Source organism: Hippoglossus hippoglossus, chromosome 17, assembly GCF_009819705.1.
Source record: "Hippoglossus hippoglossus isolate fHipHip1 chromosome 17, fHipHip1.pri, whole genome shotgun sequence".
In the NCBI taxonomy this organism is placed as follows: Eukaryota; Metazoa; Chordata; class Actinopteri; order Pleuronectiformes; family Pleuronectidae; genus Hippoglossus; species Hippoglossus hippoglossus.
This window is the reverse complement of record NC_047167.1, coordinates 3,068,997-3,089,906: the sequence shown is the minus strand read 5'-3', so window position 1 is coordinate 3,089,906 and position 20,910 is coordinate 3,068,997. Positions and strand designations below refer to the sequence as shown.

Below are 20,910 nucleotides of genomic sequence, written 5' to 3'. Positions count from 1 at the left end.
TTTGCCTCTTTCTACATAGCTAGAACTATTAAAATTTGGAACATTAACGTGCTTCCACAAATCTATAAAGAATATCTATTGCTTTATATTATAAGTCACTTAACTATAAACTCTTAAAGTAATGGCTTCAGATGCCTCATGAGTTTGAGCCTTTGGAAAATGCTGATTTACTGAACCAAAATAATTTTGATACACTAGCTGATTAAAGATTACCAGATCTCGGCTTAAATGGAGGTTTCAGCATACACAATTCATTTTAAAAAGTAAGATTTATAAGAACCTATGATCCGGGCCTTACAGTAGCTGATCATTTTTGTAATTCAGTTTTCACATGTTTTTAATGTTTTTATCTCATGTTCTTCATCAAACTTTTGGCAGTGGATTCTGAGACATTCAGATTGTCTGGAACAAAAAACCGGAGCAACTTAGATTAGCACTTTACCCATTTCTCCGAGGATTCCCCTGATGGGTGACACTCATCACACAGTCTTCATGGTCAAGAGTGATCTCTAAAATAAATGTTTTTTCCTCATTGATTTGCAGTTTACCATTTATTGTTAGTCATTAAAGTGAAACTATTAGAGTCATTGTAGGTGCAGTATAAATAATGTATATGCATAGCAGTCAAACTGCTATTCTTCTATGAGATCGTTTTTAAAGCACAAACATGATGCTCTGGTCCATTGTCTCACATACACGCACACACACACACACACACACAGGGAGCACTTTGCTCCACATTTCTGTGCCTTAATAATGCAGCCTTAAATATGTGTATCACAGGATCATTTATTGTTAATGCCCACTCTAGTACCCGTGAATATGTATCAGTTTTGTCAGCACAAGTTTCTAGTCAACAACCAACCATGGGTGACAGCGGAATTGGGATCATGAAACCAAATGAGGCAAAAACAGGGTGGGTGAAGCAAATCAATGGGAGGGAAATCCCATGTAGGCCATTAACAGTGGAAAGACTTGGTTACAGAGGTGGTTAGGGCATTTAGGATTATCAAAAATCCCTCTTGGAATATCATAAATTCGAACTAATTGAATGAACAAGGAGTACGAAGAAGCGGACACATGAATCTGCTCTCCTAGACAGTAGGTGGCGGTAATACACCTGACGTCACTGTTGTTTTCCAGCAGCCGGCACCAGGCGAGAAGAAGAAGAACGCCCATTTTGCTCGCACTGTACGTCGAGGAGGGCTGAAATATTATCAGACAGAAGAGGACAAAGAGCTGCAATGGACGGGTAACTGTGTTCACTTCACCAGTACAGTCCCTATGTGCACTGTACTCATCTGTGCGTGTGACAGAGACACAACCAGCTGTTTGCCGTACTCAGTTTAGCATATGCTAACTGTTAGCTCAGGCGCGAACCTTGATACTGACATTAGCTACCGAACAATACCGAGCCCCAACCAATAAACGTGGTGGTTCATTGTTGTGTTGCTCCCGGGGACGTTAACATTTACCGAGGAGCATTACTCATTTCACACAGAATTGTGTCCTCTAAGTTTGTCAATGTACGAGATGGCAAAACAGTGTGACACAGTTGGCATTGTATCACCTTCTGTTGTCGGTATAACGATTGCTAACGTGAGTGAATGTTGCTGCCTGTGAGAGTAATATTTATTAAATCTTTGCTTGAAACACTGCCACAGTTTTACCAGTTATTGATGCTATGACCATCTACCAGCCCCATGTGTTATAAATAGACCACATTATGGCCGACGCGTTTTATGCACCTGTCAGTTCGTAAAGATCCTTTGTCTGAAGCAAATCTATGTTGCACGCAACCTGCGATTGTTGTTTACAGCGTTGGTTTGGAAATCTGCAGAGAGCAGCAACAGCATGTGAGGTTATACAACTGGAGATAGATGAAAAGGTTTCAAATATTTAACAATCCATTTAGCTGTCACTGTATATATTGTTCGTGCTCCAGTTTGTGGGGGTTGTTTAAAGCAGGTTAATTCCAATATGGTGTTTGATGTCAATGATGTGCATTGGGAAGCAAACTGATAAGAGAATGCTGCATTGTGTATTTCTCACAATGTGTTATTGATTGTGTTTGGGATTAATGTTGTTGGTTGCTAAAATTGCAAAGAACTGTGAAATTGTATCCAGTCAAAATAGTAGGGTCATGTTTAGTCTTTTGTGCTTCTCTGTTTTTCAATTTTTTTGTGATCATGGTAAATGGACAAATGCTCCAGGGCCAGCTGCTCTTCTGTAGGATCTGTGTAAGACCAGAATCTTGTGACTTGTTGTTTTTACGATGGTGGGCATACCAGTCTCTTTGTTTTATTATTGTTGAAGTTGATCTGTTATCAACAATGGCACAGTTTTTGCAATGGCTGTGAGATATGGCGAGGACAAATGCCAGCAATGTCTGCAGTTGATGCAGTGTCCTTTGCACATATCAGCAAACCAGCGAAAGGCCTGAAGTTATACATATAAAGTTACATTTATAATTCTGAATGCGAGTAATGTTGGTTGTTATCATTTCCCTGTGAACATACATGCATAATTTCATGTGCACCCGATGCACATAGTGCCCTGTGCCTTCCTGCTGAGAACTGTGCGTATGCCTGTTGTGCCAATGTGCACAGAAAAAGTGGTATCTACCAATATTATGCTGAATTCTGCCTGCTTGCTGAGGATGGTAAACATTTTTGGGATGTTTTGACAGGCCACTGATGTGGTTAGGGAGAGACAAGAGAGTGAGAGCATGCAACAACAGGGCAGAAGGCACTGCACACAGCTCTACAAAGAAGCAATTACAAAAAAACAACAGAAATCGTTTGTGTTATTATGAGAAGTGTTAAAAAAAATGTGGATCATTGTGTGTTTGTGGTAGACAATAGTGGACTGCCACAGTCTATGTAATTAATGTGAATTGGTGCACACTAAAGCTGCTCCCCATTAAGGAAATAGCATTTCTGTGAGGGCCCACTAGTTGACTGCTGTTGATGCAGTTCAGGCTGCCTGACCCTTGTCACACTGCTCCCCCATCATGATACTCCATCAGATCTACTTCTAGCTGACTACAGACTTGATCCCTCTGCATGCACATTTAGTTGTTGAACAGCTGCTACTTAAGGTCTCTTCAGGTGTGGGACATGTACTCAATACCATGTGTGCTACTAGGGATCAAACTTCTTTTGCACATTGGCATCGACCCAGACTTTCTTCCTCACGCTAACTATAACAGCTGGCTAATAGGATAGTGTAAGGGATCAATCAAATTACATGGTAATGAAAAGGGGCCTTCAAATGAAGCAGATGCCCCTCAGGACTTCTGCCAGATAAGAAGGTTCAACTTACTGGTTTTTTTAATCCTCCCTGATGGTCCATGATTTGGACTCGGCTCCAGTTGGCTTTGTCTTTGACCCATTGAAGGATCGTCCTTTTGGCCATGTACAAGTTAGAAACTCCAATGTGAAGAGCTATGTTGACTACCTATACCTTAAAATGCAAAGTGGCCAACTGCAGCTAAAGCCACAGCACGCCTCTTACTGGTGCAAGGACCACTAATGATTACAGTTGGTGTATGCAGAGGATGACACAGATAAAAATCATAAACAGGACTTGTCATTTTTGGTGAACAAATTAAATTTAAAAGAAAGATATGTCAATGTTGAACAGGTAAAAATAACAAAAATATAAATGGCATATAGTTCATATTCCAATTGGATTCAGCAGAACATTCATATTTTGAAACAAAATCCAGACACAGTTGTGAGTTATGCTGTTAACCAATATAATGGATGCAGATAGATATTTCTAAATGGTAAATTGTTTGAATTTATATAGCGCTTTTCTAGTCTTGATGACCACTCAAAGCGCTTTACAGTACAGTTTGCCATTCACCCATTCACACACTTTCATACAGTGCATCTATTAGCAGCACTTTTTTTTCTATGAGGGGCAGTTCGGGGTTCAGCATCTTGCCCAAGGACACTTCGGCATGCAGATGGGGAAGGCTGGGGATTGAACTGCTGACTTTTGGGTTGGAGGACGACCACTTCTACCCCCTCTGCCAAAGGGATGTGTATTATTTTAACAATGAAATAATATTCTGATTATCTTCCTTAGTACTTGTAATTGTCACATCACAATTTCCTTAAGCCAAAAAGTGATTTTATTTTCACTTGCTTTACTCAGACTTTAAAAACAGCTTTAAACTCAGCTTTAGCCATGGTTACAATGGCGTTGGTTCTGCCGCACCATTTCAAACCAAACTTGTCAGCAGAGGGTGTGTTACAGGTTCCTTGGTGATGTAGGTGCTTTATGGGAATAAAGCCAGGAATGCAAATAGGTGTTTCAGGCTCAACAGGAGCAGCGCTGGTGTGACTGTCGTTGATCATTTGGGTGTCTGCAAATTCCCCTCTGGGTTTGGGGAGTTGGTTTGGGGAAAGGTAACTGCCAGTACTGCAGATGCTAACTTATTTTCCAGAACAGTATCGGTAGTCAGCAGTAACCACAGAATGCTAATGATATCAGAGTTCTGTGGTCTCTTCCCAGAGTTCCTTGCAGGATTTGACCGACAGTTTATCAGACCAATAGAAGAATATTTGTCCATAGTGGGTGTTGATCAGAAGAAAATAGGCTTATGACTCTCAAACCAAAAGACAGGTTGTACATGTTGTGATTTTGGATTCAAATCAAATTTTTTTGCAGTTTGCTGTTATCATTTTAAAAGTTGGTGATTTGGGTTGAGGCTTATGGTGGTTGCTTTGCGATCCTAAATTTTATTTTTTTCAATTGTCTTTATTAAGAGCCAATTTTAACACCATAATTGAGGACAACACCAGGATGATGCAGATATGAGTTAAATAAATACATATCAATGTTAAGAAATATTCCAGTAATTGCTGAATTCTTGAATCTGCAAACCTGTTAAATGGCTGTATGCGCTTCTATGTACGTATAGAACCAGTAATCTAAACAAATAAGCATTTAAACACCTGCATTGTGGGTTTTTTTTTTATTTAAGCCTTAGCTGGGTTGAAGTAATATGACACATTTTCATCCAGGTTTTGCTCTTACCATTTTCCTTCTCTTCCTTTTTTCATCTCAATGTATTCTTTCCATTGGCAGAGATGTCGCGGTTGGTGTGAAGGCAAGTTTTCAAATTTTGTTTTACTAATTTTACATGAACACATACATTTGCTTTGTCTGCATTATATTGTTTAAACATGGACTGGATGTAAAGTTGCTGGCAGGTCAAAACAATTAATATCATATAAGTGTTAGATGTAAAGATAGAAGATAACCCACTAAAAAGATGTTTTACACTTTATAGGATGTTAACCACAATATCATTAAGCTAAAAGTAAAATGATTGGCTTAATTTATAATGTTGTCTTTTGTTTGCTATTTTATGTGTATTTGTTATGCTGAAAAATAACTGTTTTTCTGTTTTTCTTTCTCTTAACTTTGCAGAGAGGCTCAGATGAGCTCAACATGTATGGTAGCAGTCCCAGCTCTATGACCGGTAAGCTCCACCTTAACCCTGATTGGAGCGGAAAACACAAACCGCATTACTTGAAGCAATAATCCACAATATATTTAGGTAATAGGAAGTAGTCAGGAAGTGTGATCATGGTAACACTTAAAACGGACTAGCTTTGGACATGTTAGACAGCTTAAGTGCATTATTGTTGTTTAACCTTTGTAATGTAGTAATATGTCATAATGAATTAAGAGGGGTGAATGACATACCAACACAGACCAGGGACCTGAAAAACCAGAATATTATAACAACAAGCCTAAGACTAATAAGTGCTAGTGTACTAGGGTGCATGTTTACGGGCCGCTGCATCAGGATCAGAGCAGAAGCAACGGTTGCTTTGTACCGTGTCAGTGTCTCCTGTCTGGGTGTCCTCACTCCTGCTAGCCTGCACTCACTTGACACTTTAACAATAAACACCAACACTCATCACAAGCTATTAGGATCTGAACAGAACGGTCCCTAAAAGCAGCAGCAATGCACTTGGTCTTTGCAAACAGCAACGATCACATGTTTATAGAGCAGGGAAGTGCGATCCAAGCATTCTGATGCAAGGTGTGAACTGCTTTACTTAGACTGATCCACTTGTCCTTAGATTCCCTCAAGAGTGACATGTGGTGTTTTGTTTTTTGTCTTTGTTTGTCCATATTCAGCGAATGGCAGTGACAGTAAGAAACAGCGCCTAGATGAATCACCTCCCTCCAGAGTTCTCCACATAAGGAAACTTCCCAGTGAAGTGTCAGAGACTGAAGTCATTGCTTTGGGCCTCCCCTTTGGAAAGGTCACCAACATTCTGATGCTCAAGGGGAAAAACCAGGTACACTATAACAAAAGTCTAGACTGTCTGCCAATCATTTGAGATCATTTGAAAATGATAGAATAACACTGAAGTAATCACAACAGTGTTGACTTTTTAAATGAATAATATTCTCTATAGGTGGGGAAATTAATTGTTTTTTCGATGTGATGCGAACGTGGACGACTCTGCATCGATGCAGAGACGGAACATAATAGATTCATGCCACGTTCATTGTTTTAGCAATGTCCTGCCGCTGTATAATTATAACCACCGCTACTTCAGGATCAGGACAGATGCACATGCATCGAGATGCATCAAAGAATTTCATCATTGAATCGTAGCCCTCTGAATCGAATCGTGCGGTGCCTAGAGATTGCCACTCCTAATATTCTCCTTTCTTGAACAAGATTAGCAGGTGATGCATTGTCCTGGAGCTGATTCGTTCATTGAAACTTTTGCTGTGTTTTTCCAGGCGTTTCTGGAGTTGGGTACAGAGGAAGCAGCCATTACTATGGTGAACTACTATACAGCTGTCACACCACAGGTCTGAATCATCCTCAATTCATGTTGCACATTATTCTTATTTTATGAGTTTATTGCAAGGGATACTAACTGGTCTTACTGTATTTAGGTCAGAAACACACCTGTCTTCATCCAGTACTCCAACCATAAGGAGCTGAAAACAGATTCTGCTCTAAACCAGGTATACACACATACAGAGACACATGTGGACAATATGTTTCTACCGAACCAGATGGTTAGACTGATTCCGATTTGATGCCTTTTCCTCATCATGTGTCCATATTTGTGTCATTCCACCCAGAGGGCCCAGGCAGTACTGCAGGCAGTGACAGCAGTTCAGGATGGAAGTTCTCCATCTTCTGACCCAGGAGTTCTGGACCTTACTCCACCCCCCAGCCCTGTCCTGCGAATTATTATTGACAACATGTTTTATCCTGTGACACTGGATGTTCTCCAACAGGTAAAACCTGAACACTTAACATAAATGTACTAGTCAGATTGTTGATTTGATCTTCTTTGGTACAAACAAAATCATAATTGAAGCAAAACTGATTTTTTTTAAGGGGAAAAAGGAGAATGGAAATGAGATTTGTTTTTAGGACTGCTCCAGAAAAGTTGATGAGTTGATCTTAAGATCCTGAGCTGAGTCGAATTTTGTCAATCAACTCACTGCAATTTGTTTTAGCTGCATCACCGTACTCAGCAATGCAGCATGGTAGGGTGTAAACTTTACAAAAGTTGTCTTGTCTCAAAATGACCAAATCACACAATGAACAGTGATTGAAGTAGAGATGGGTGATAGAAATGAATGGTAGCAGACCATCCGACTGTTTATTGTCTTATGTTGCTTATTTTGGAGCGTGGGTTTGATTGATTAATGTGACTCTTGCAGATCTTCAGCAAATTTGGCACCGTAATGAAGATTATAACCTTCACCAAGAACAACCAGTTTCAGGCTCTTCTTCAGTTCAGTGACCCTGTCAATGCACAGCAAGCTAAACTGGTAAGATCCTACTTATACAAATTAAAGTTGTTAAATCACTGTTCTGTTTTTTTGTTTGCATTACATTATTATGACTTCTGAGCTTTTAACAATGTGCATATGTGTGTGCATGTAAGAGGTAAGACAGGCTTCAGTAACGATAATGATTTTTATATATCCTTTTAACATCCCCATTGTCCTTCATGTCCCTGAGTGCAAGCAGCTTATAAAATTCACCTCCTGTCTGATGTACAACATGTGATTATATTATAATACTGTTTAGATTTAATCTCAATGAATTGGCATCTTCTGTCTAATTGTGCCAGTTTTTGCAGATATTTAATTCATTAATATCAGTGTTGACCTAAAAATACCAGTCATTATGATTCCCTCTTTCTCTTTCACTCCCACAGTCTTTGGATGGACAGAACATCTACAATTCATGTTGCACTCTGCGGATAGACTTCAGTAAACTGGTCAACCTCAATGTCAAATACAACAATGATAAGAGTCGAGATTACACCAGACCTGACCTTCCAACTGGGGACGGAGAGACAACCAACAAGGATCATTCTCTCTTGGGTAAATATACCTATGTGTTGACCTGTCTTCATCCCACAATTCCATATCTCCCCACAGGGTATCTATAATACTTTACAGTTACATCTGTGACCCCATTCAAAGTCTTTTTTTTACCAGTTGTGCTCAAAGGCTAAGATGAAACAGTAAATGTGAAGCCAATGACAGTTCACCCTGGATATACACTCCTGTTTGACTCAGCACCATCCTAACCAATACTCACCTTTTCACCTTTGCTATTTTTGTGCATTAGAATGAAAGGTTTATTGTAATAAATGTTCCCCTCAAATCAGTGAACGGGGAGGGTAGCTGGAACTTAATGCCCCTTGAACAGTGAGTCTTCATCAGAAGTGGCGCAGCACGAAAAAGAAAAAAAAAACATATGTGAGTTCATTTACAATTAAAGGTGTGCACAGCAGGTGGGTTAGATAATCTATTGCCACAGTGCCATTATAGTTCATATGTTTAATTTTAGTGTTATAAATGAAGAAATAAAGCAAATTTTCAGTAAAACCAACACCTAGATTTACATTGGCATGGTGCACTGTTCCTGGCATTTCCAGGACCTTTTTTTAAACCATATTCCACACTTAGATTAATCAGCCTCATAATATCATGAAAGGGGCTCTGCACATCTCCAGATACCACATTAAAACTGAACATCAAACTTACCAGCAAAATATGAATTATAGAGTCTGATAAATGTCAGTACTTTTTAGTTCCTCCTTCTGTTTCTGTGTATTGCTGTTCAGTATCTTATTATAATTCAGGATGACAGGCTGACTGGATTCCCAGATGCTACCAGCTAATTTTGCACTCTGAGCTAACTGGCAGGTTTCCTGTTTCCACATATCAGCGTCACATTCATTTTGTGATATGTGCACTTAAATCATGGATTTCATCAATTGAGAAATCGGCCATTTCTTATATATAGGTCACCTTTGTAATGCATATTGTTTATATTCCAAAGGCTCCAAAAGAGAAAATCCTACAACAGCCAGACACTGCGTTGTGCAGATGTCTGCCAGGCCGCTCATAGGCCACTCCTTTTATGGGCACTTTCCACATGGCTTCTGGTGGTGGTGTTGTGTTTACTGACAAACTGTTTCTGTAGCAAGCTGTCACAAGCTATCATCTGTTGTAGGAGTCATTAAACATTTTAATCGGAATTTAAAAGATACTAAATGAGATAACTAAGTGGACGGTGTAGATGGCTTTGATGCAACAGTTTCCTCTCTGAAATACAGGGGTAAACATAGCCGAATGCAAATTCTAAACGAAACCAAAAAGTGGGCAGATGTAATCTATATTGTGCTTGATGGCTTTGAAGTTCATATGCAGGGATTTATTTTTGTTTCTAAACAACTGCAACAGACTTCCACTTATAACTGAATTCTCTTCATAGTTTTGTCCCTGCTCTCTTCAGTGAAGTCCTCTGGTTGTGCAAGTTGTTGCACCTCATCTCATCTCAGTGAAAGTTTTGCTTTTAGAAATGTCCTTGTACTTCATGGCTTAGTTTATGTTCGGACATGCAGTGTGAATTTTGAAACCTTATATACATAAGTGTGTGCCTTTTCTAAACTATCTCTAACAGGTTGTGTACAGTACAATTGTAGACCCATCTCAGTGATAATTCAATCAATCAAATTCAATCAATCAAATTTTATTTCTATAGCCCATATTCACAAAATCACAACTTGTCTCATAGGGCTTTAAAATTAATTAAGCAAAGAGGATGCAAATGACGTCACAGCAAAGGTTCATAATGCTTTTTGTTAATGAGAGATTTGGGCTTTTATTTTTGTATAAAATGAACATTTCTAAGGACAGGTTGTTAACTTTTTTATTATTGGTTATTGAGTGAATGGTAAGTGAATGGTAATTTTATTCATTGGAGTGCAAATGTCTAATTGTTTTTGTGGGCTCTGACCACTTTGTAAAGCCACTGCATGTGCACTGTTGGTTAGATCTGACAATAACAATAATTACTCATCATGTTTTAATACTCATATAATACTGCTGTTATTCTACTTACTCAGGTCAGTTTGGTTTCTTGTGATGACTGGTATCTTTTAGTAGAAGGTTAGATGAGTATGTTGTGATTTAACTTTTTATTGTCTTGTAGGTACCCCATCTGGAGCCCTAGCTTCCTACTCGAGTGGAGGAGGTTACTCATCTTCTCTCTCCCTCTCACAGGGTGGAGGTACCAATCTTTTCTTTTTTGAAAATTCAGTTTTTTACTTCCTCTGCTGTTTTCTGTCCTGCTGCAGTCTTTCATGTCCTGGTGGTTGTCTAATTGTACCAGGGCCATAGTGGTTGGTTGATATTACAGCTTTATCAAAGTATCAGGCAAATACTGGACTGTAATTAGTCATTCCATGACATTTAAATGTCATTCATTCTTATATTTTATACTTTTCTTACTTGTCCAATGGAAGTTGTTTGCTTTAATGAATTATATTAAGATATTTTGAATAAAAATGACAAAGTTGAAAGAATCTTTAAAATCTTTAACATTACACTTACTCCTCCTCCTTTGGCACTTGCATACTGCGCAGAATTATAATTATCAGTGGATTTTACTTGAAGTGAATACTGTTCAAATGAGATGGTTAAATGAGATTCAGGTTTGAATTGTAGTGGGAGAGTGCATTATCCACATAGTTGTGGTAGACGGGAAGGAGAACAGAGTTTGCAAATTTCATGCTCAGCTTAGACTGAATGTCTTCTACAATACATGCACATAATGCACACTACTGAAATTACTGAGGCAGCTATACTGACCATTCCTTCCCCCTAGAATTCTCTACTGCTACCAATTGCAACTTTGCCAGTTTACCTGTAGATATTAATGTATCTTTTCATGAAGCTGTGGTGGTTTTTGCACTATTGCAGTTAATCTCTCATCTCTCTGATCTTGTGTTTTCCTAAAAGGAGCCATCAGTCCTCTGAGTGCTGCAGCAGCGGCAGCAGCAGCTGCAGGTCGCGTTGCTCTCTCTGGGTCCGGAGTGTCAGGAGTCCTGTTGGCCTCCAACTTAAATGACGAGGTAAACTAACCATAAATATAATTTGAATGTGAATGAGCATTCGAAAGCTCTTCTTTGAGGTACTCATTACAGCTGAAAACTAATAGTTATAGTGTGACCAAGTTTAAAATGGATTAAAGCCACACTGTGACTGTGGATATGGAATAACACTGAAATCATAAAAAGTATAAAAAGTGGTTACCAAGTACAGCTTTAATAGGGAGCCCAGACGTGCACAATTAATGTTCAATTTTTTTGTACACATTAAAATGTGGATAAATGGTAGTTTTAAGTATCTGTTCATTATTGGAGTATATTATTTACTTCTTTTCACTTCAGAAATCAACAAAATATTTCAGAACATTTGCCCAGTGGCCAACTTTTACATATAACTTTGTGATTTTATGTTGGATTCGGTTTCTCTTTTTAGTTTTCTGTTTATTCTCTAATTGAACTGTAACCTACTCTGTCATCTTTATCTCTAAACGTACTGTACCTGTTTCTGTATGTTCCATCCTTCTATCCGAGCACTTCTCTCTGTCTGTCTTTGTCCCTCTCACACCTCTGAGAAAAGGGGCTTCATATTGTATTGGCTGGTTTCAAACCTATTCCCCCTTCTGCTAGAGTCTTGTTGCAGCAGGTTTATCCTGACTGTCGTGGGAACATCATACATATATCTCTCTAAAGATCCATCAGCATGATGGCAGCAGTCTTCTATAAACCGCTCAATACAATCCAGTGGCTAGGTATTGGTTGAGTTTGGTGAGAGTTAAATCCGACAGTAGACGTGGACAATCAGATTTTTCAATCAAAGACTATCTTAATAAAAAAAATCTACTTTTCAGATTCATTTTACAGATTGAGTCATTAAAATGTACTATATTCAGTTTTAAAAGATTACTTGCCACTAAAAAGCCTATTTTAGCTGTTAAACAGCTTGCCTGCGAACTGCAGCTAGCGACAGTTCTCCTTGTTCTGCAGCCTAGGCTTAAAAGAAACGTTAACAAAACGTTAAAGCGGCAGAAACATGCATACAAATTCCAGTGTGGACTTTCAGAGTAAAATCACTGCGATAGCAGGATACAGACATTTGTAAGTTGGGCCTTTTGAGTTGAAGTGATTGGCTTGTGTCCAGGTTACCATATGCACAACTCATCATGTGATCATATGACTTCAACTAAATATGTGGGGAGAGTTGTGATTCAGGTTGTGAATCATGATTCTATTCAAAAAGATTGTGATCTTTTGGCCAGATCACCCACTCCTCTCAAACGGTTGGTTTTCATTAACTTTTTCTTCCTCTCAGCTGTGACCTTAGATCGACAGACCTCCATCTGTGGCACATTTTAATCATTTTCATACAGAACCCTATTCTAGGTCACATAGCATTAGAAACCCCAAACACAGACTAATCTCTCTTATTCCAGTTTGACGGTGTTGATAAAGACCAAGACCCAAGTGAAACTTTTCTATGAAATATCTGGTACTGATGATCATTATAGTTTGTGGTTTCAGTTTATTTAGAGCACAGCCGCAACTAAACTGGACATGACAAAATGGTTCAGTCCATCTGTGATGTGGCAGTGGTCATAGACATGCTTCATATTTCATGTTTTGCAGACCCTTTTGCCTAAACCTCTCTAGGTGGAAATGGAACACATTTCCTTTGTAGCTTTTTTGCCGTGGCACTTATGACAAGAATCTTGGAAGTCCGGATGTTTATGATTTTTTATGATTAACATGTCACAAACTGAAAGTCATATGTCAGCAAGATTTTCTGATTATGAATGTTCCGTTCCAAGATGATTGCTTTATGCCACAATGACACAGGTCTCGTGGGATGTTTGACATCCTGCTAAGGAAAATAAAATTTGCTCAAATTAAGCATTAATCCATCGTTAAGATTTTTGTCATTGGGGATGTTTTTAAGAATTTGATGTTCCATTAAAGCAATCACTGCAGTTGTTTTGTTTGTGTCCATTGACACATCCTGCCAACAGTTACCTCCAGATATATGTGATCTAGTTCTCTTTCTGCCCTCTTCTGCTTCAATATCTCTTGCAACTCAGTCTTTCTTTCACTTATTTATTAGACCTACGTGCCAGCAACTGTCAATTTAGGTGGTCAGTGGTCATGGTGACTATGACTTCACATTCTTGTTATGCAATATATCAGGAGTAATGGAGGGAATTTTCATAAATCTGGCTCAGATTCTCAGCCGTCCATAAGGATGAATTTAGGATTTGGGGAATCACACGTCAAAGTCACTGTGACCTTACAAAATGCCTTTCGATGAAGTGATTTCAAAGACAAATATCGCATAGGACACAGTGACAAATTACATTTTATATCCATACGGTCAACAGCAGTGCAACTGTGGCATCATAATTATCTGCAAAAACACGTTCCTGGTCATTATTTAACACAATAACTCGGGAACAGAAGGAGAGATTGTGGCCATGTGTCCTGCAGCTTGACCGGCTGGTGTGAGACGTGCATCCGCGCGGCGGTAACTCCAGATTCCTGAAGTCTTCATCCATCCATTCTTTAATGTATTATTTTCTACATTCCTCTCATCCTTTTATTTTCCTCACTGATAAATGCATCCAGCAGGGAGTGTGATTGTGTTTGTGTGTGTGTGTGCGCGCGTCTGTGCATGTGTGTTAACAAAACTGGAAGGTGTGTGTATCTGTGCGCGTGTGTGTGGAAACAATCCAGCAATCATTCAAACTCCGTTGATGTCCCACTGATGCTGTTTACTGACCTCTGCTTTGGTTTTGTCCTCCTTTCCTCCTCTCTCCCTCCCCCACCCGACCCCCTTCCTTTACTCCTCCCTTTATTCATTTTCTCTCCATTTTACCATCCATACATCTTTAAATACTGTACACCCCCAATGTATATTTACCACAATTTACTGAAATTTCTTTCATCTCCACTTCCTCTCCTCCCTCTTCACTGTTCTTATTCTGGTCTAACCTGACTTTGGCTTTGCTGTTATGACCCACTCCTCAAATCCCCCCGATATTCTCCATCTTTGCTCCACTCCTCATCATCTCGGAAACCACCACCTCCCCCCTTGTCCAACGCTGGGCGGTCTGATCTCTACCTTCGTCTCTCCTTCTTCCTCCTCCTCTGCTCCTCCTCTTCCTGTCCTCTGCTCTGCGGTCTCTCTCTCTAAAGATGGTCACGCCTCAAAGTCTCTTTACCCTCTTCGGTATGTTCAACCTCTACTATTCTATCTGTATATCTCTCTCTGTTAATCCAATTTTGTTCACTTTCTTCAGTGATGTCGTGGACACGCTTATTCCTCTGTATCTCTCTGTCTCCAAGCCTCCCTTGATCATATTGTACATTACAGAGTTAAATCTACTTCTGTCTACTCTACATTTTAAATCAGCAAGTCTAAGAGATAATGTGTTTGCTCAGCTTTATACTTAACTGATGAAAACAAATACACCAAAATCATTTGTGTTGTTAAATCCCATAAAAGTTAAATCAGATTCACAGTTACTATGTTGGGCTTTCAATCAATATTCCATCAAATACTGTATTTCTTGAGATTGGATTGGAGCCTCTACTTTGGGCATGTTGTAAATTTGCCCAAGCTGCATCATTAAAAGCTTGTCATAGCTCTGGACATCTTTCTTCAGTTCCCTTGTCTTAAAGAATCTGAGAATTTGCTGTGAAAACTCCACATCTAGAGTCAGGCTACATCCATGCTACTACGTTTTAGTTTGAAAACAGCCTTTTCAAACTAAAACGATCCCTGTCCACAAAAGCCTTTTGGCTCTTTATCACTTTTAGTCCCCGACTCCCCATCTATACTAACTCGTCTGAAAACTCACATCACGTGACCACTCACATACACTGGGCATGTGCCTGCCGGTGTATCAGAAAAGCATGCACGTGCCAGTGTACACAGTAATTATGGCAGAATGCTTGGAATAATGTCTTCTTTCCTACACGTGTTAGCAGCTGTATCATTGTAAAGTACAGACTTTAAATGCACAACAGCTGTTAGCAAAGACAACAGGTTAAACAACGCTTAGAATTGATTATCCATGTTGCATTCTACACTGGTAGCCGAGGCTGAGCCGGTTGTTTTCCTCCGCGTCATGTGATAGGAGCCTGACGAATCAGCGAAGGCTACCTCGTGACCGAAAAGACCCAAACAGCAAGCGGTTGTGAGTGTCATCGTTTCCAAAGTCTCTGTTTCTGCCCGTCCAGACTAAAACGCAGCCCCCGAGTTTTCAAACCAAAACTGGGCCATCAGCGTTTCCAAAGGTTTTATTGTCCCTTAAGCTCCAGATTTGTGTGGATGGCGGGTGTATCTGTAGCAGAGTTGATGCAATTTCAAACAAAAACTTACTAGTATGGATGTAGCATTAGACTGATGTCATTTTAACAGATACTGAGGTTAGAGACGTGCCAAGTCTGCACCTTCACAGCTGCCTCTCAATAACAGCTGCTGTCATATATTTTTATATTAAACAACCACAGCCACATCATAAGCACAGCAACAGAATTAATTCAAGGGCAGAAAGATATTAGGATTTATTATGTTAAATAAATGAGGAGGAGGAGGAAGAAGAAGAAGGGGTTGGTTCTGATAGTGGTTTCAAAATTAAAACTGTTACCCAGTTTGTAAAATGCCAGATTCACTCAACTGATGCAAAAAAAACTCTAATTGAACATTCTATCTCTCATTGCTCAACAATCAATGAAATATCAAATGTGGGCATTTCTGCAATATTTACATATTTACGTGGAAGTAGGAAGGCCTTAAAAGAAAATGATTTTTATGTTTTTTGATTTACTGTGCATGTTTCCTCATGCAGTATGTTTTGTCTGAGGTTAGTACATTCCTCTGAGAAGGTTTAGTGAAAGATGACCCTTCTCCTACACCGTCCATGTAGTTTCACACTTTGAATCATCTAATCAGACTGGATATCCTCATCAAACAGCTTCAGGCGTGTGTCAGTGGTAAAGCTGAGGTGTCTTGTCTTTTCTCACCAATCTGACAACTTGGTTACACAGAAGAGTTGAATGAGTTTCTAGTGGAAGTCAAATCGGAAGAGTCCATCTTTTCTTTTCATTTGTCTTTCTGGCACTAACTTTTTTCCTTCCATCCTTCACACCTCTCCTTTTTTTTATCTTCGTCGGCTTCATCTCTCCTGCTCTGTCTGTTCTGTCCTCTTCCTTGCCTTCTGCTCTACCCTGCTCTCTCTTGCTCGCTCTCTCCCTCTCTCGGTCTGCCTCTCTCTCTCGCGCTCTCTCTACCTTCAGGTGTCTATGGCGACGTGCAGAGGGTGAAGATCCTCTACAACAAAAAGGACAGTGCTCTGATCCAGCTGTCTGATGGCAACCAGGCTCAGCTGGGTGAGTTTTGAATGAGAATGATGCATATCCCTTACTGGGATTGAATTGTTCTTTTCCCCAAATCAGAAGTGGTTGTTCAAGTCCAGACGACGTCACTTGCAGGTCCCAGTTATATAGATATATGTATGTTAAAGATGTCTGCTCAGTTTAACCATATTGGCTTATGTAGACAGTGAGACATCATGTTAGATGATGACATTAGCAATGCAATGTAGAAAATGTTCACCTGCAGCTTCCTAACTTCATCGTTACTGCTGCTGAGTGTTGTTTCCAGTTACAATAACAAAGGTGCTTCTGTTTGAGGGTAACTAATTACAATCGCCTACAATGCTGGGCTCAACCTCATGATGGCTGTAGGCCATCGATGGTGGATATATATACAATATAAAATGGATGAGATATGACAAATCAACCTGGGCCACTGTATCAGCAAATACTGTCTGGCTTTTAGACTTCTTACATTCTCGTGTTTATCTATTTCTCTCACCTGTAGCTATGAGCCATTTGAATGGTCAGAAGGTGTTTGGTAAAGTGATGAGAGTGACACTGTCAAAACATCAAACTGTGGCTTTACCCAGAGAAGGACTGGATGATCAACTACTAACTAAAGGTGAGAGTACTGCTGTTGCCACATTTTATTTTAATAAAGTAAAGCAGAGAAAAGTTAGAGGTTTTAATAGGGACCGCCAGTAAACCCATAGAAGAAGATCAAACAGTAGGTGGGGGTGTGAACCTGTGGAGTTGTTTCAAAGTAACACAGCGACATAACAGAGTTATGGACTAAAACACAAGTTATTGTGACAAAAGATTACAGAGACCCTGAATTGCAGAAGCCTCTTAGAGGAGAAATGAAACATTTCACTTTATGTAGCCTCCCGCTCTCTCTCGCCCCCTCCCTCCCTTTTATCTTCATTAGAATTAACTGATATCAAGTCATAAAATGGCGAGATTGACCTTTTAATGTTTTCCTTTTACTGTTGGTGACCCCATCGTTTACAGTTTACACTCACATGCATGTCACAGGCCGGCCCCGCCCCCACTCGCTCACACAGAGACAGATAATTAAGGAGAGATAGTTTTTTGCTCACCCAAAGTTTGTTCCATCTTGTTTGGGTTAAAGCAGCAATAATATACAGTTCTAAGGCCTGAGTTTAAATAACAGTAACAGAATATTAATGATATACCATCAATAACTATAACAGTTTTTTTTTCCTTTTACAGATTTCTCTGGCTCTCCACTCCACCGCTTTAAGAAGCCAGGATCCAAGAACTTCCAGAATATCTTTCCTCCCTCTGCAACACTTCATCTCTCCAACGTCCGGTATTTTAACAGTACACATATTCATCAAATTACTTCCTTTTTCTCACACTCAGCCAAATACTGTACCAGTCCATTTGATTTCATGCTGCTTCGCTTCCAATACTATAAGCAGTTTGTGTTTTGAATGCTCAGGGATGGTGTTGGAGAGGATGATCTTCGTCTTCTGTTCTCTAACAGTGGAGGAACTGTCAAGGCCTTCAAGTTCTTCCAGTAAGGACCAGTTCAGTTTCATGTAAAGCTGGTTAAGACACAAAAAACATGTTTAATTTATATACTAAAATATATTTTTATTACACTTTTAAGAATGTAAAAGAGATGTTCTCTTGAACCACATTATTATTATCCCTCCTATTCTCCTGTGCATTGTACGTATAAGATAATTGCCTTGTTATGCTCTGGAATGACCTTCGTAGAAACTAAACAAAGCCATGCTCACAGATTAAACATCTAAACCTTATTTTACACAAAACTCAGCTGTTTGTCTTTGCTCTTTCTTCACCAGGGACCGTAAGATGGCCTTGATCCAGATGTCGTCAGTTGAGGAGGCGATCCAAGCACTGATGGATCTTCACAACTATGACATGGGAGGGAATCACCATCTAAAAGTTTCCTTTTCAAAGTCCACCATCTAACTTTCACACCCAACTTCAAGATCCATGACGAGTGAGGAAGTCCCCACTGTTTTCCACTTATCCATGTGTTCCGTTTCTTCTGCACTGTACCTAAACCTTAAAACAAGTGTTATAATATTACACATCATGTGAAATCAAACTTTCAGTTTCAGTTAAAATATTCAGAAAATCCAAATTCCAAAGAGTAAACTCTTGACCAATGGAAGCAGCATTTACCCCTGGCCCATAGGCAATTTGTAAAATGTCCAAATCCCTGCTTTTTCCTTCACAGCATCTTTAAGAGCAGCTTCTGAGGATCTTTATCTCCAGAGGTTTAACTTTTCACCTCGCTGCTGTGATGTAGATGTGTACTTTTGGGTGTGTCCTTACGTCGTGACATCACTGCTGGGTGTGGTACTTCAGACCACACCCAGCAGTGAGTATTGGTGTGAAATGAAAAAGACCTGGACTCTCTTTCACCGGTCAACATGGCAGCAGATGCTGTCTTCTTGAACAAGCTTTGAGTTCTGCCATTAATGATTATTTTCTGTACATTGTTTTACGATCTGAACCTTTTCTCTTCCCAGGCTAACACCAATTTTGCTCCAACACAAACCTCTTGTATAATTAATGTAGTCATTAATTATTTAACTCCTCTTCCCCTTTGTTTCATTTAAAGGTGTGGTTTTGACAGCAGGGTTTCTGACACACATCCTCATTATGCTGATTCATTCCTCCAAACCTAGACCTCGGACATTTCCCCCAAGTTACAAGTTTAAAGGAGAAGGTGGTGTTTCCACCGAAGTGGGATTCACACTGTCCTCTCCTCTCATCTGCAAAGAGCTATTTACATCACCACCTGCTGTAGTTTGAAGGGATTTTGGGAACCTACAATAAAACTGCTTTCTGCACCACACAATCACTTCAAATGATTTTCAGACGCAACTGAAATTTGAGGACGCTAGTACCTATAAATCCTCAAATCAGGTAGAATAAACTACAAACACTGTATTTGGTGCAATTTCCAATTTGATTAAGGATATTGTGACTAAACAATCACTCTGAGGCCATTTATATATGATGCCTTATAGTAGCTGTTCTATTTGGATGTTTAGACGCATCCTGGAAAGTTTGATGCTTTGAGGACAATTGGTTGTTCCCCAAATTTTCCTTACAAAATAACTTTGACACTGACAATAATGATTCAAAGGTGGAGCTAAAATGTTATAAATCCTATCCCTCTCTTTTTAAAACCATAGCTGTGAGTGCACTCTCTCTCTCCCTCTCACACACACACACACACACATACCCAGAGGATGCGTGTTCATGCTTTCTGTTTAGACAAGGTTTAAATATGAGGTTTTGGTCTTGGTCTCTGCTTTTGGAAGGAGACCTGTTACGACCAAAGTACATGCGCCTTTAGTCTGTGGTCTAATTTTACTGTTGATTCTTTTGTGTCTTCAAACAATGAATTTTACCGACAATGTTTGTTTAACCTTGGTTGTAAACCTGTAGAAGCAGAATATTTTATTTTATAAATAGAACCTCCTCTTCCCAGTCAGACACCATGAGCTTATTTATCATGCAGAGATGCACAGAAACCTGAGGTCTACTCTAGTGTTTCTAATTTTGTACTTCTCTGTGGTTCTTTCTTGCAGCTGCAGAGTTTATTTTTGGATTGATTTCATTTATTTCTTGAAGGGGGTTGTTTTCATTTCTTCACTTCAGTTTTTATTATGTTCGTTTTTTTGTCATTAGATTTCAGATCAGCACAAATTAAAAACGTCTTTTCTACCAAGGAGGCAAAGTAAAACTGTGTGTTTGTGTTGTTTATAGTAGCTTCAGACCTCTGCTCTCATCTGTCTCACTGTCAACCTGTCAATAAACTTCTCTCACTCTGTTCAGTTCTGTCTCTCTGCTCTCACTTCTTTCTCTTCACTCCTTCCTCCCAGCTGTTCTGTTCTTTCTACGCTTCTGCTGAGACATGAGAACGAGCAGTGTGTCCACACATGGGGACTCGACTACACTCTGTTAAGTTATGAAGTGTGTTCAGCACTAATTATACAAGTCCTGTTCAGTCATTGTGAGTAAAGTTGGTGCATTATGTGGCAGCTGTGGCTCCAGAGATAGAACGGGTCACACACTAATCAGAAGGTCAGAGGTTTGATCCCAGTAGCTC

General features: G+C 39.5%; 1 protein-coding gene across 1 annotated transcript; it reads left to right on the top strand.

Annotated features, from left to right (window-relative positions):
* The first annotated feature begins 1,100 nt into the window (after positions 1–1,100).
* On the top strand, positions 1,101–20,635 carry LOC117777912 (polypyrimidine tract-binding protein 2-like). Its single transcript, XM_034613012.1, has 17 exons — positions 1,101–1,252; positions 5,101–5,122; positions 5,446–5,497; positions 6,166–6,329; positions 6,784–6,855; positions 6,943–7,014; positions 7,135–7,293; positions 7,726–7,836; positions 8,229–8,397; positions 10,520–10,597; positions 11,329–11,441; positions 14,601–14,634; positions 16,707–16,799; positions 17,293–17,409; positions 18,021–18,120; positions 18,253–18,330; positions 18,623–20,635. Exons 1-17 carry the CDS (start codon positions 1,245–1,247, stop codon positions 18,750–18,752), a joined length of 1,572 nt encoding a protein of 523 aa, XP_034468903.1. The 5' UTR covers positions 1,101–1,244; the 3' UTR covers positions 18,753–20,635.
* Positions 20,636–20,910: the final 275 nt, after the last annotated feature.

Bases quoted from the DNA above. Each gene is read 5' to 3' on its own strand.
- LOC117777912 (XM_034613012.1), top strand. The intron at 6,856-6,942 runs GTCTGAATCATC...TACTGTATTTAG, and splicing joins ATACAGCTGTCACACCACAG to GTCAGAAACACACCTGTCTT. The intron at 14,635-16,706 runs GTATGTTCAACC...CTCTACCTTCAG, and splicing joins AAGTCTCTTTACCCTCTTCG to GTGTCTATGGCGACGTGCAG.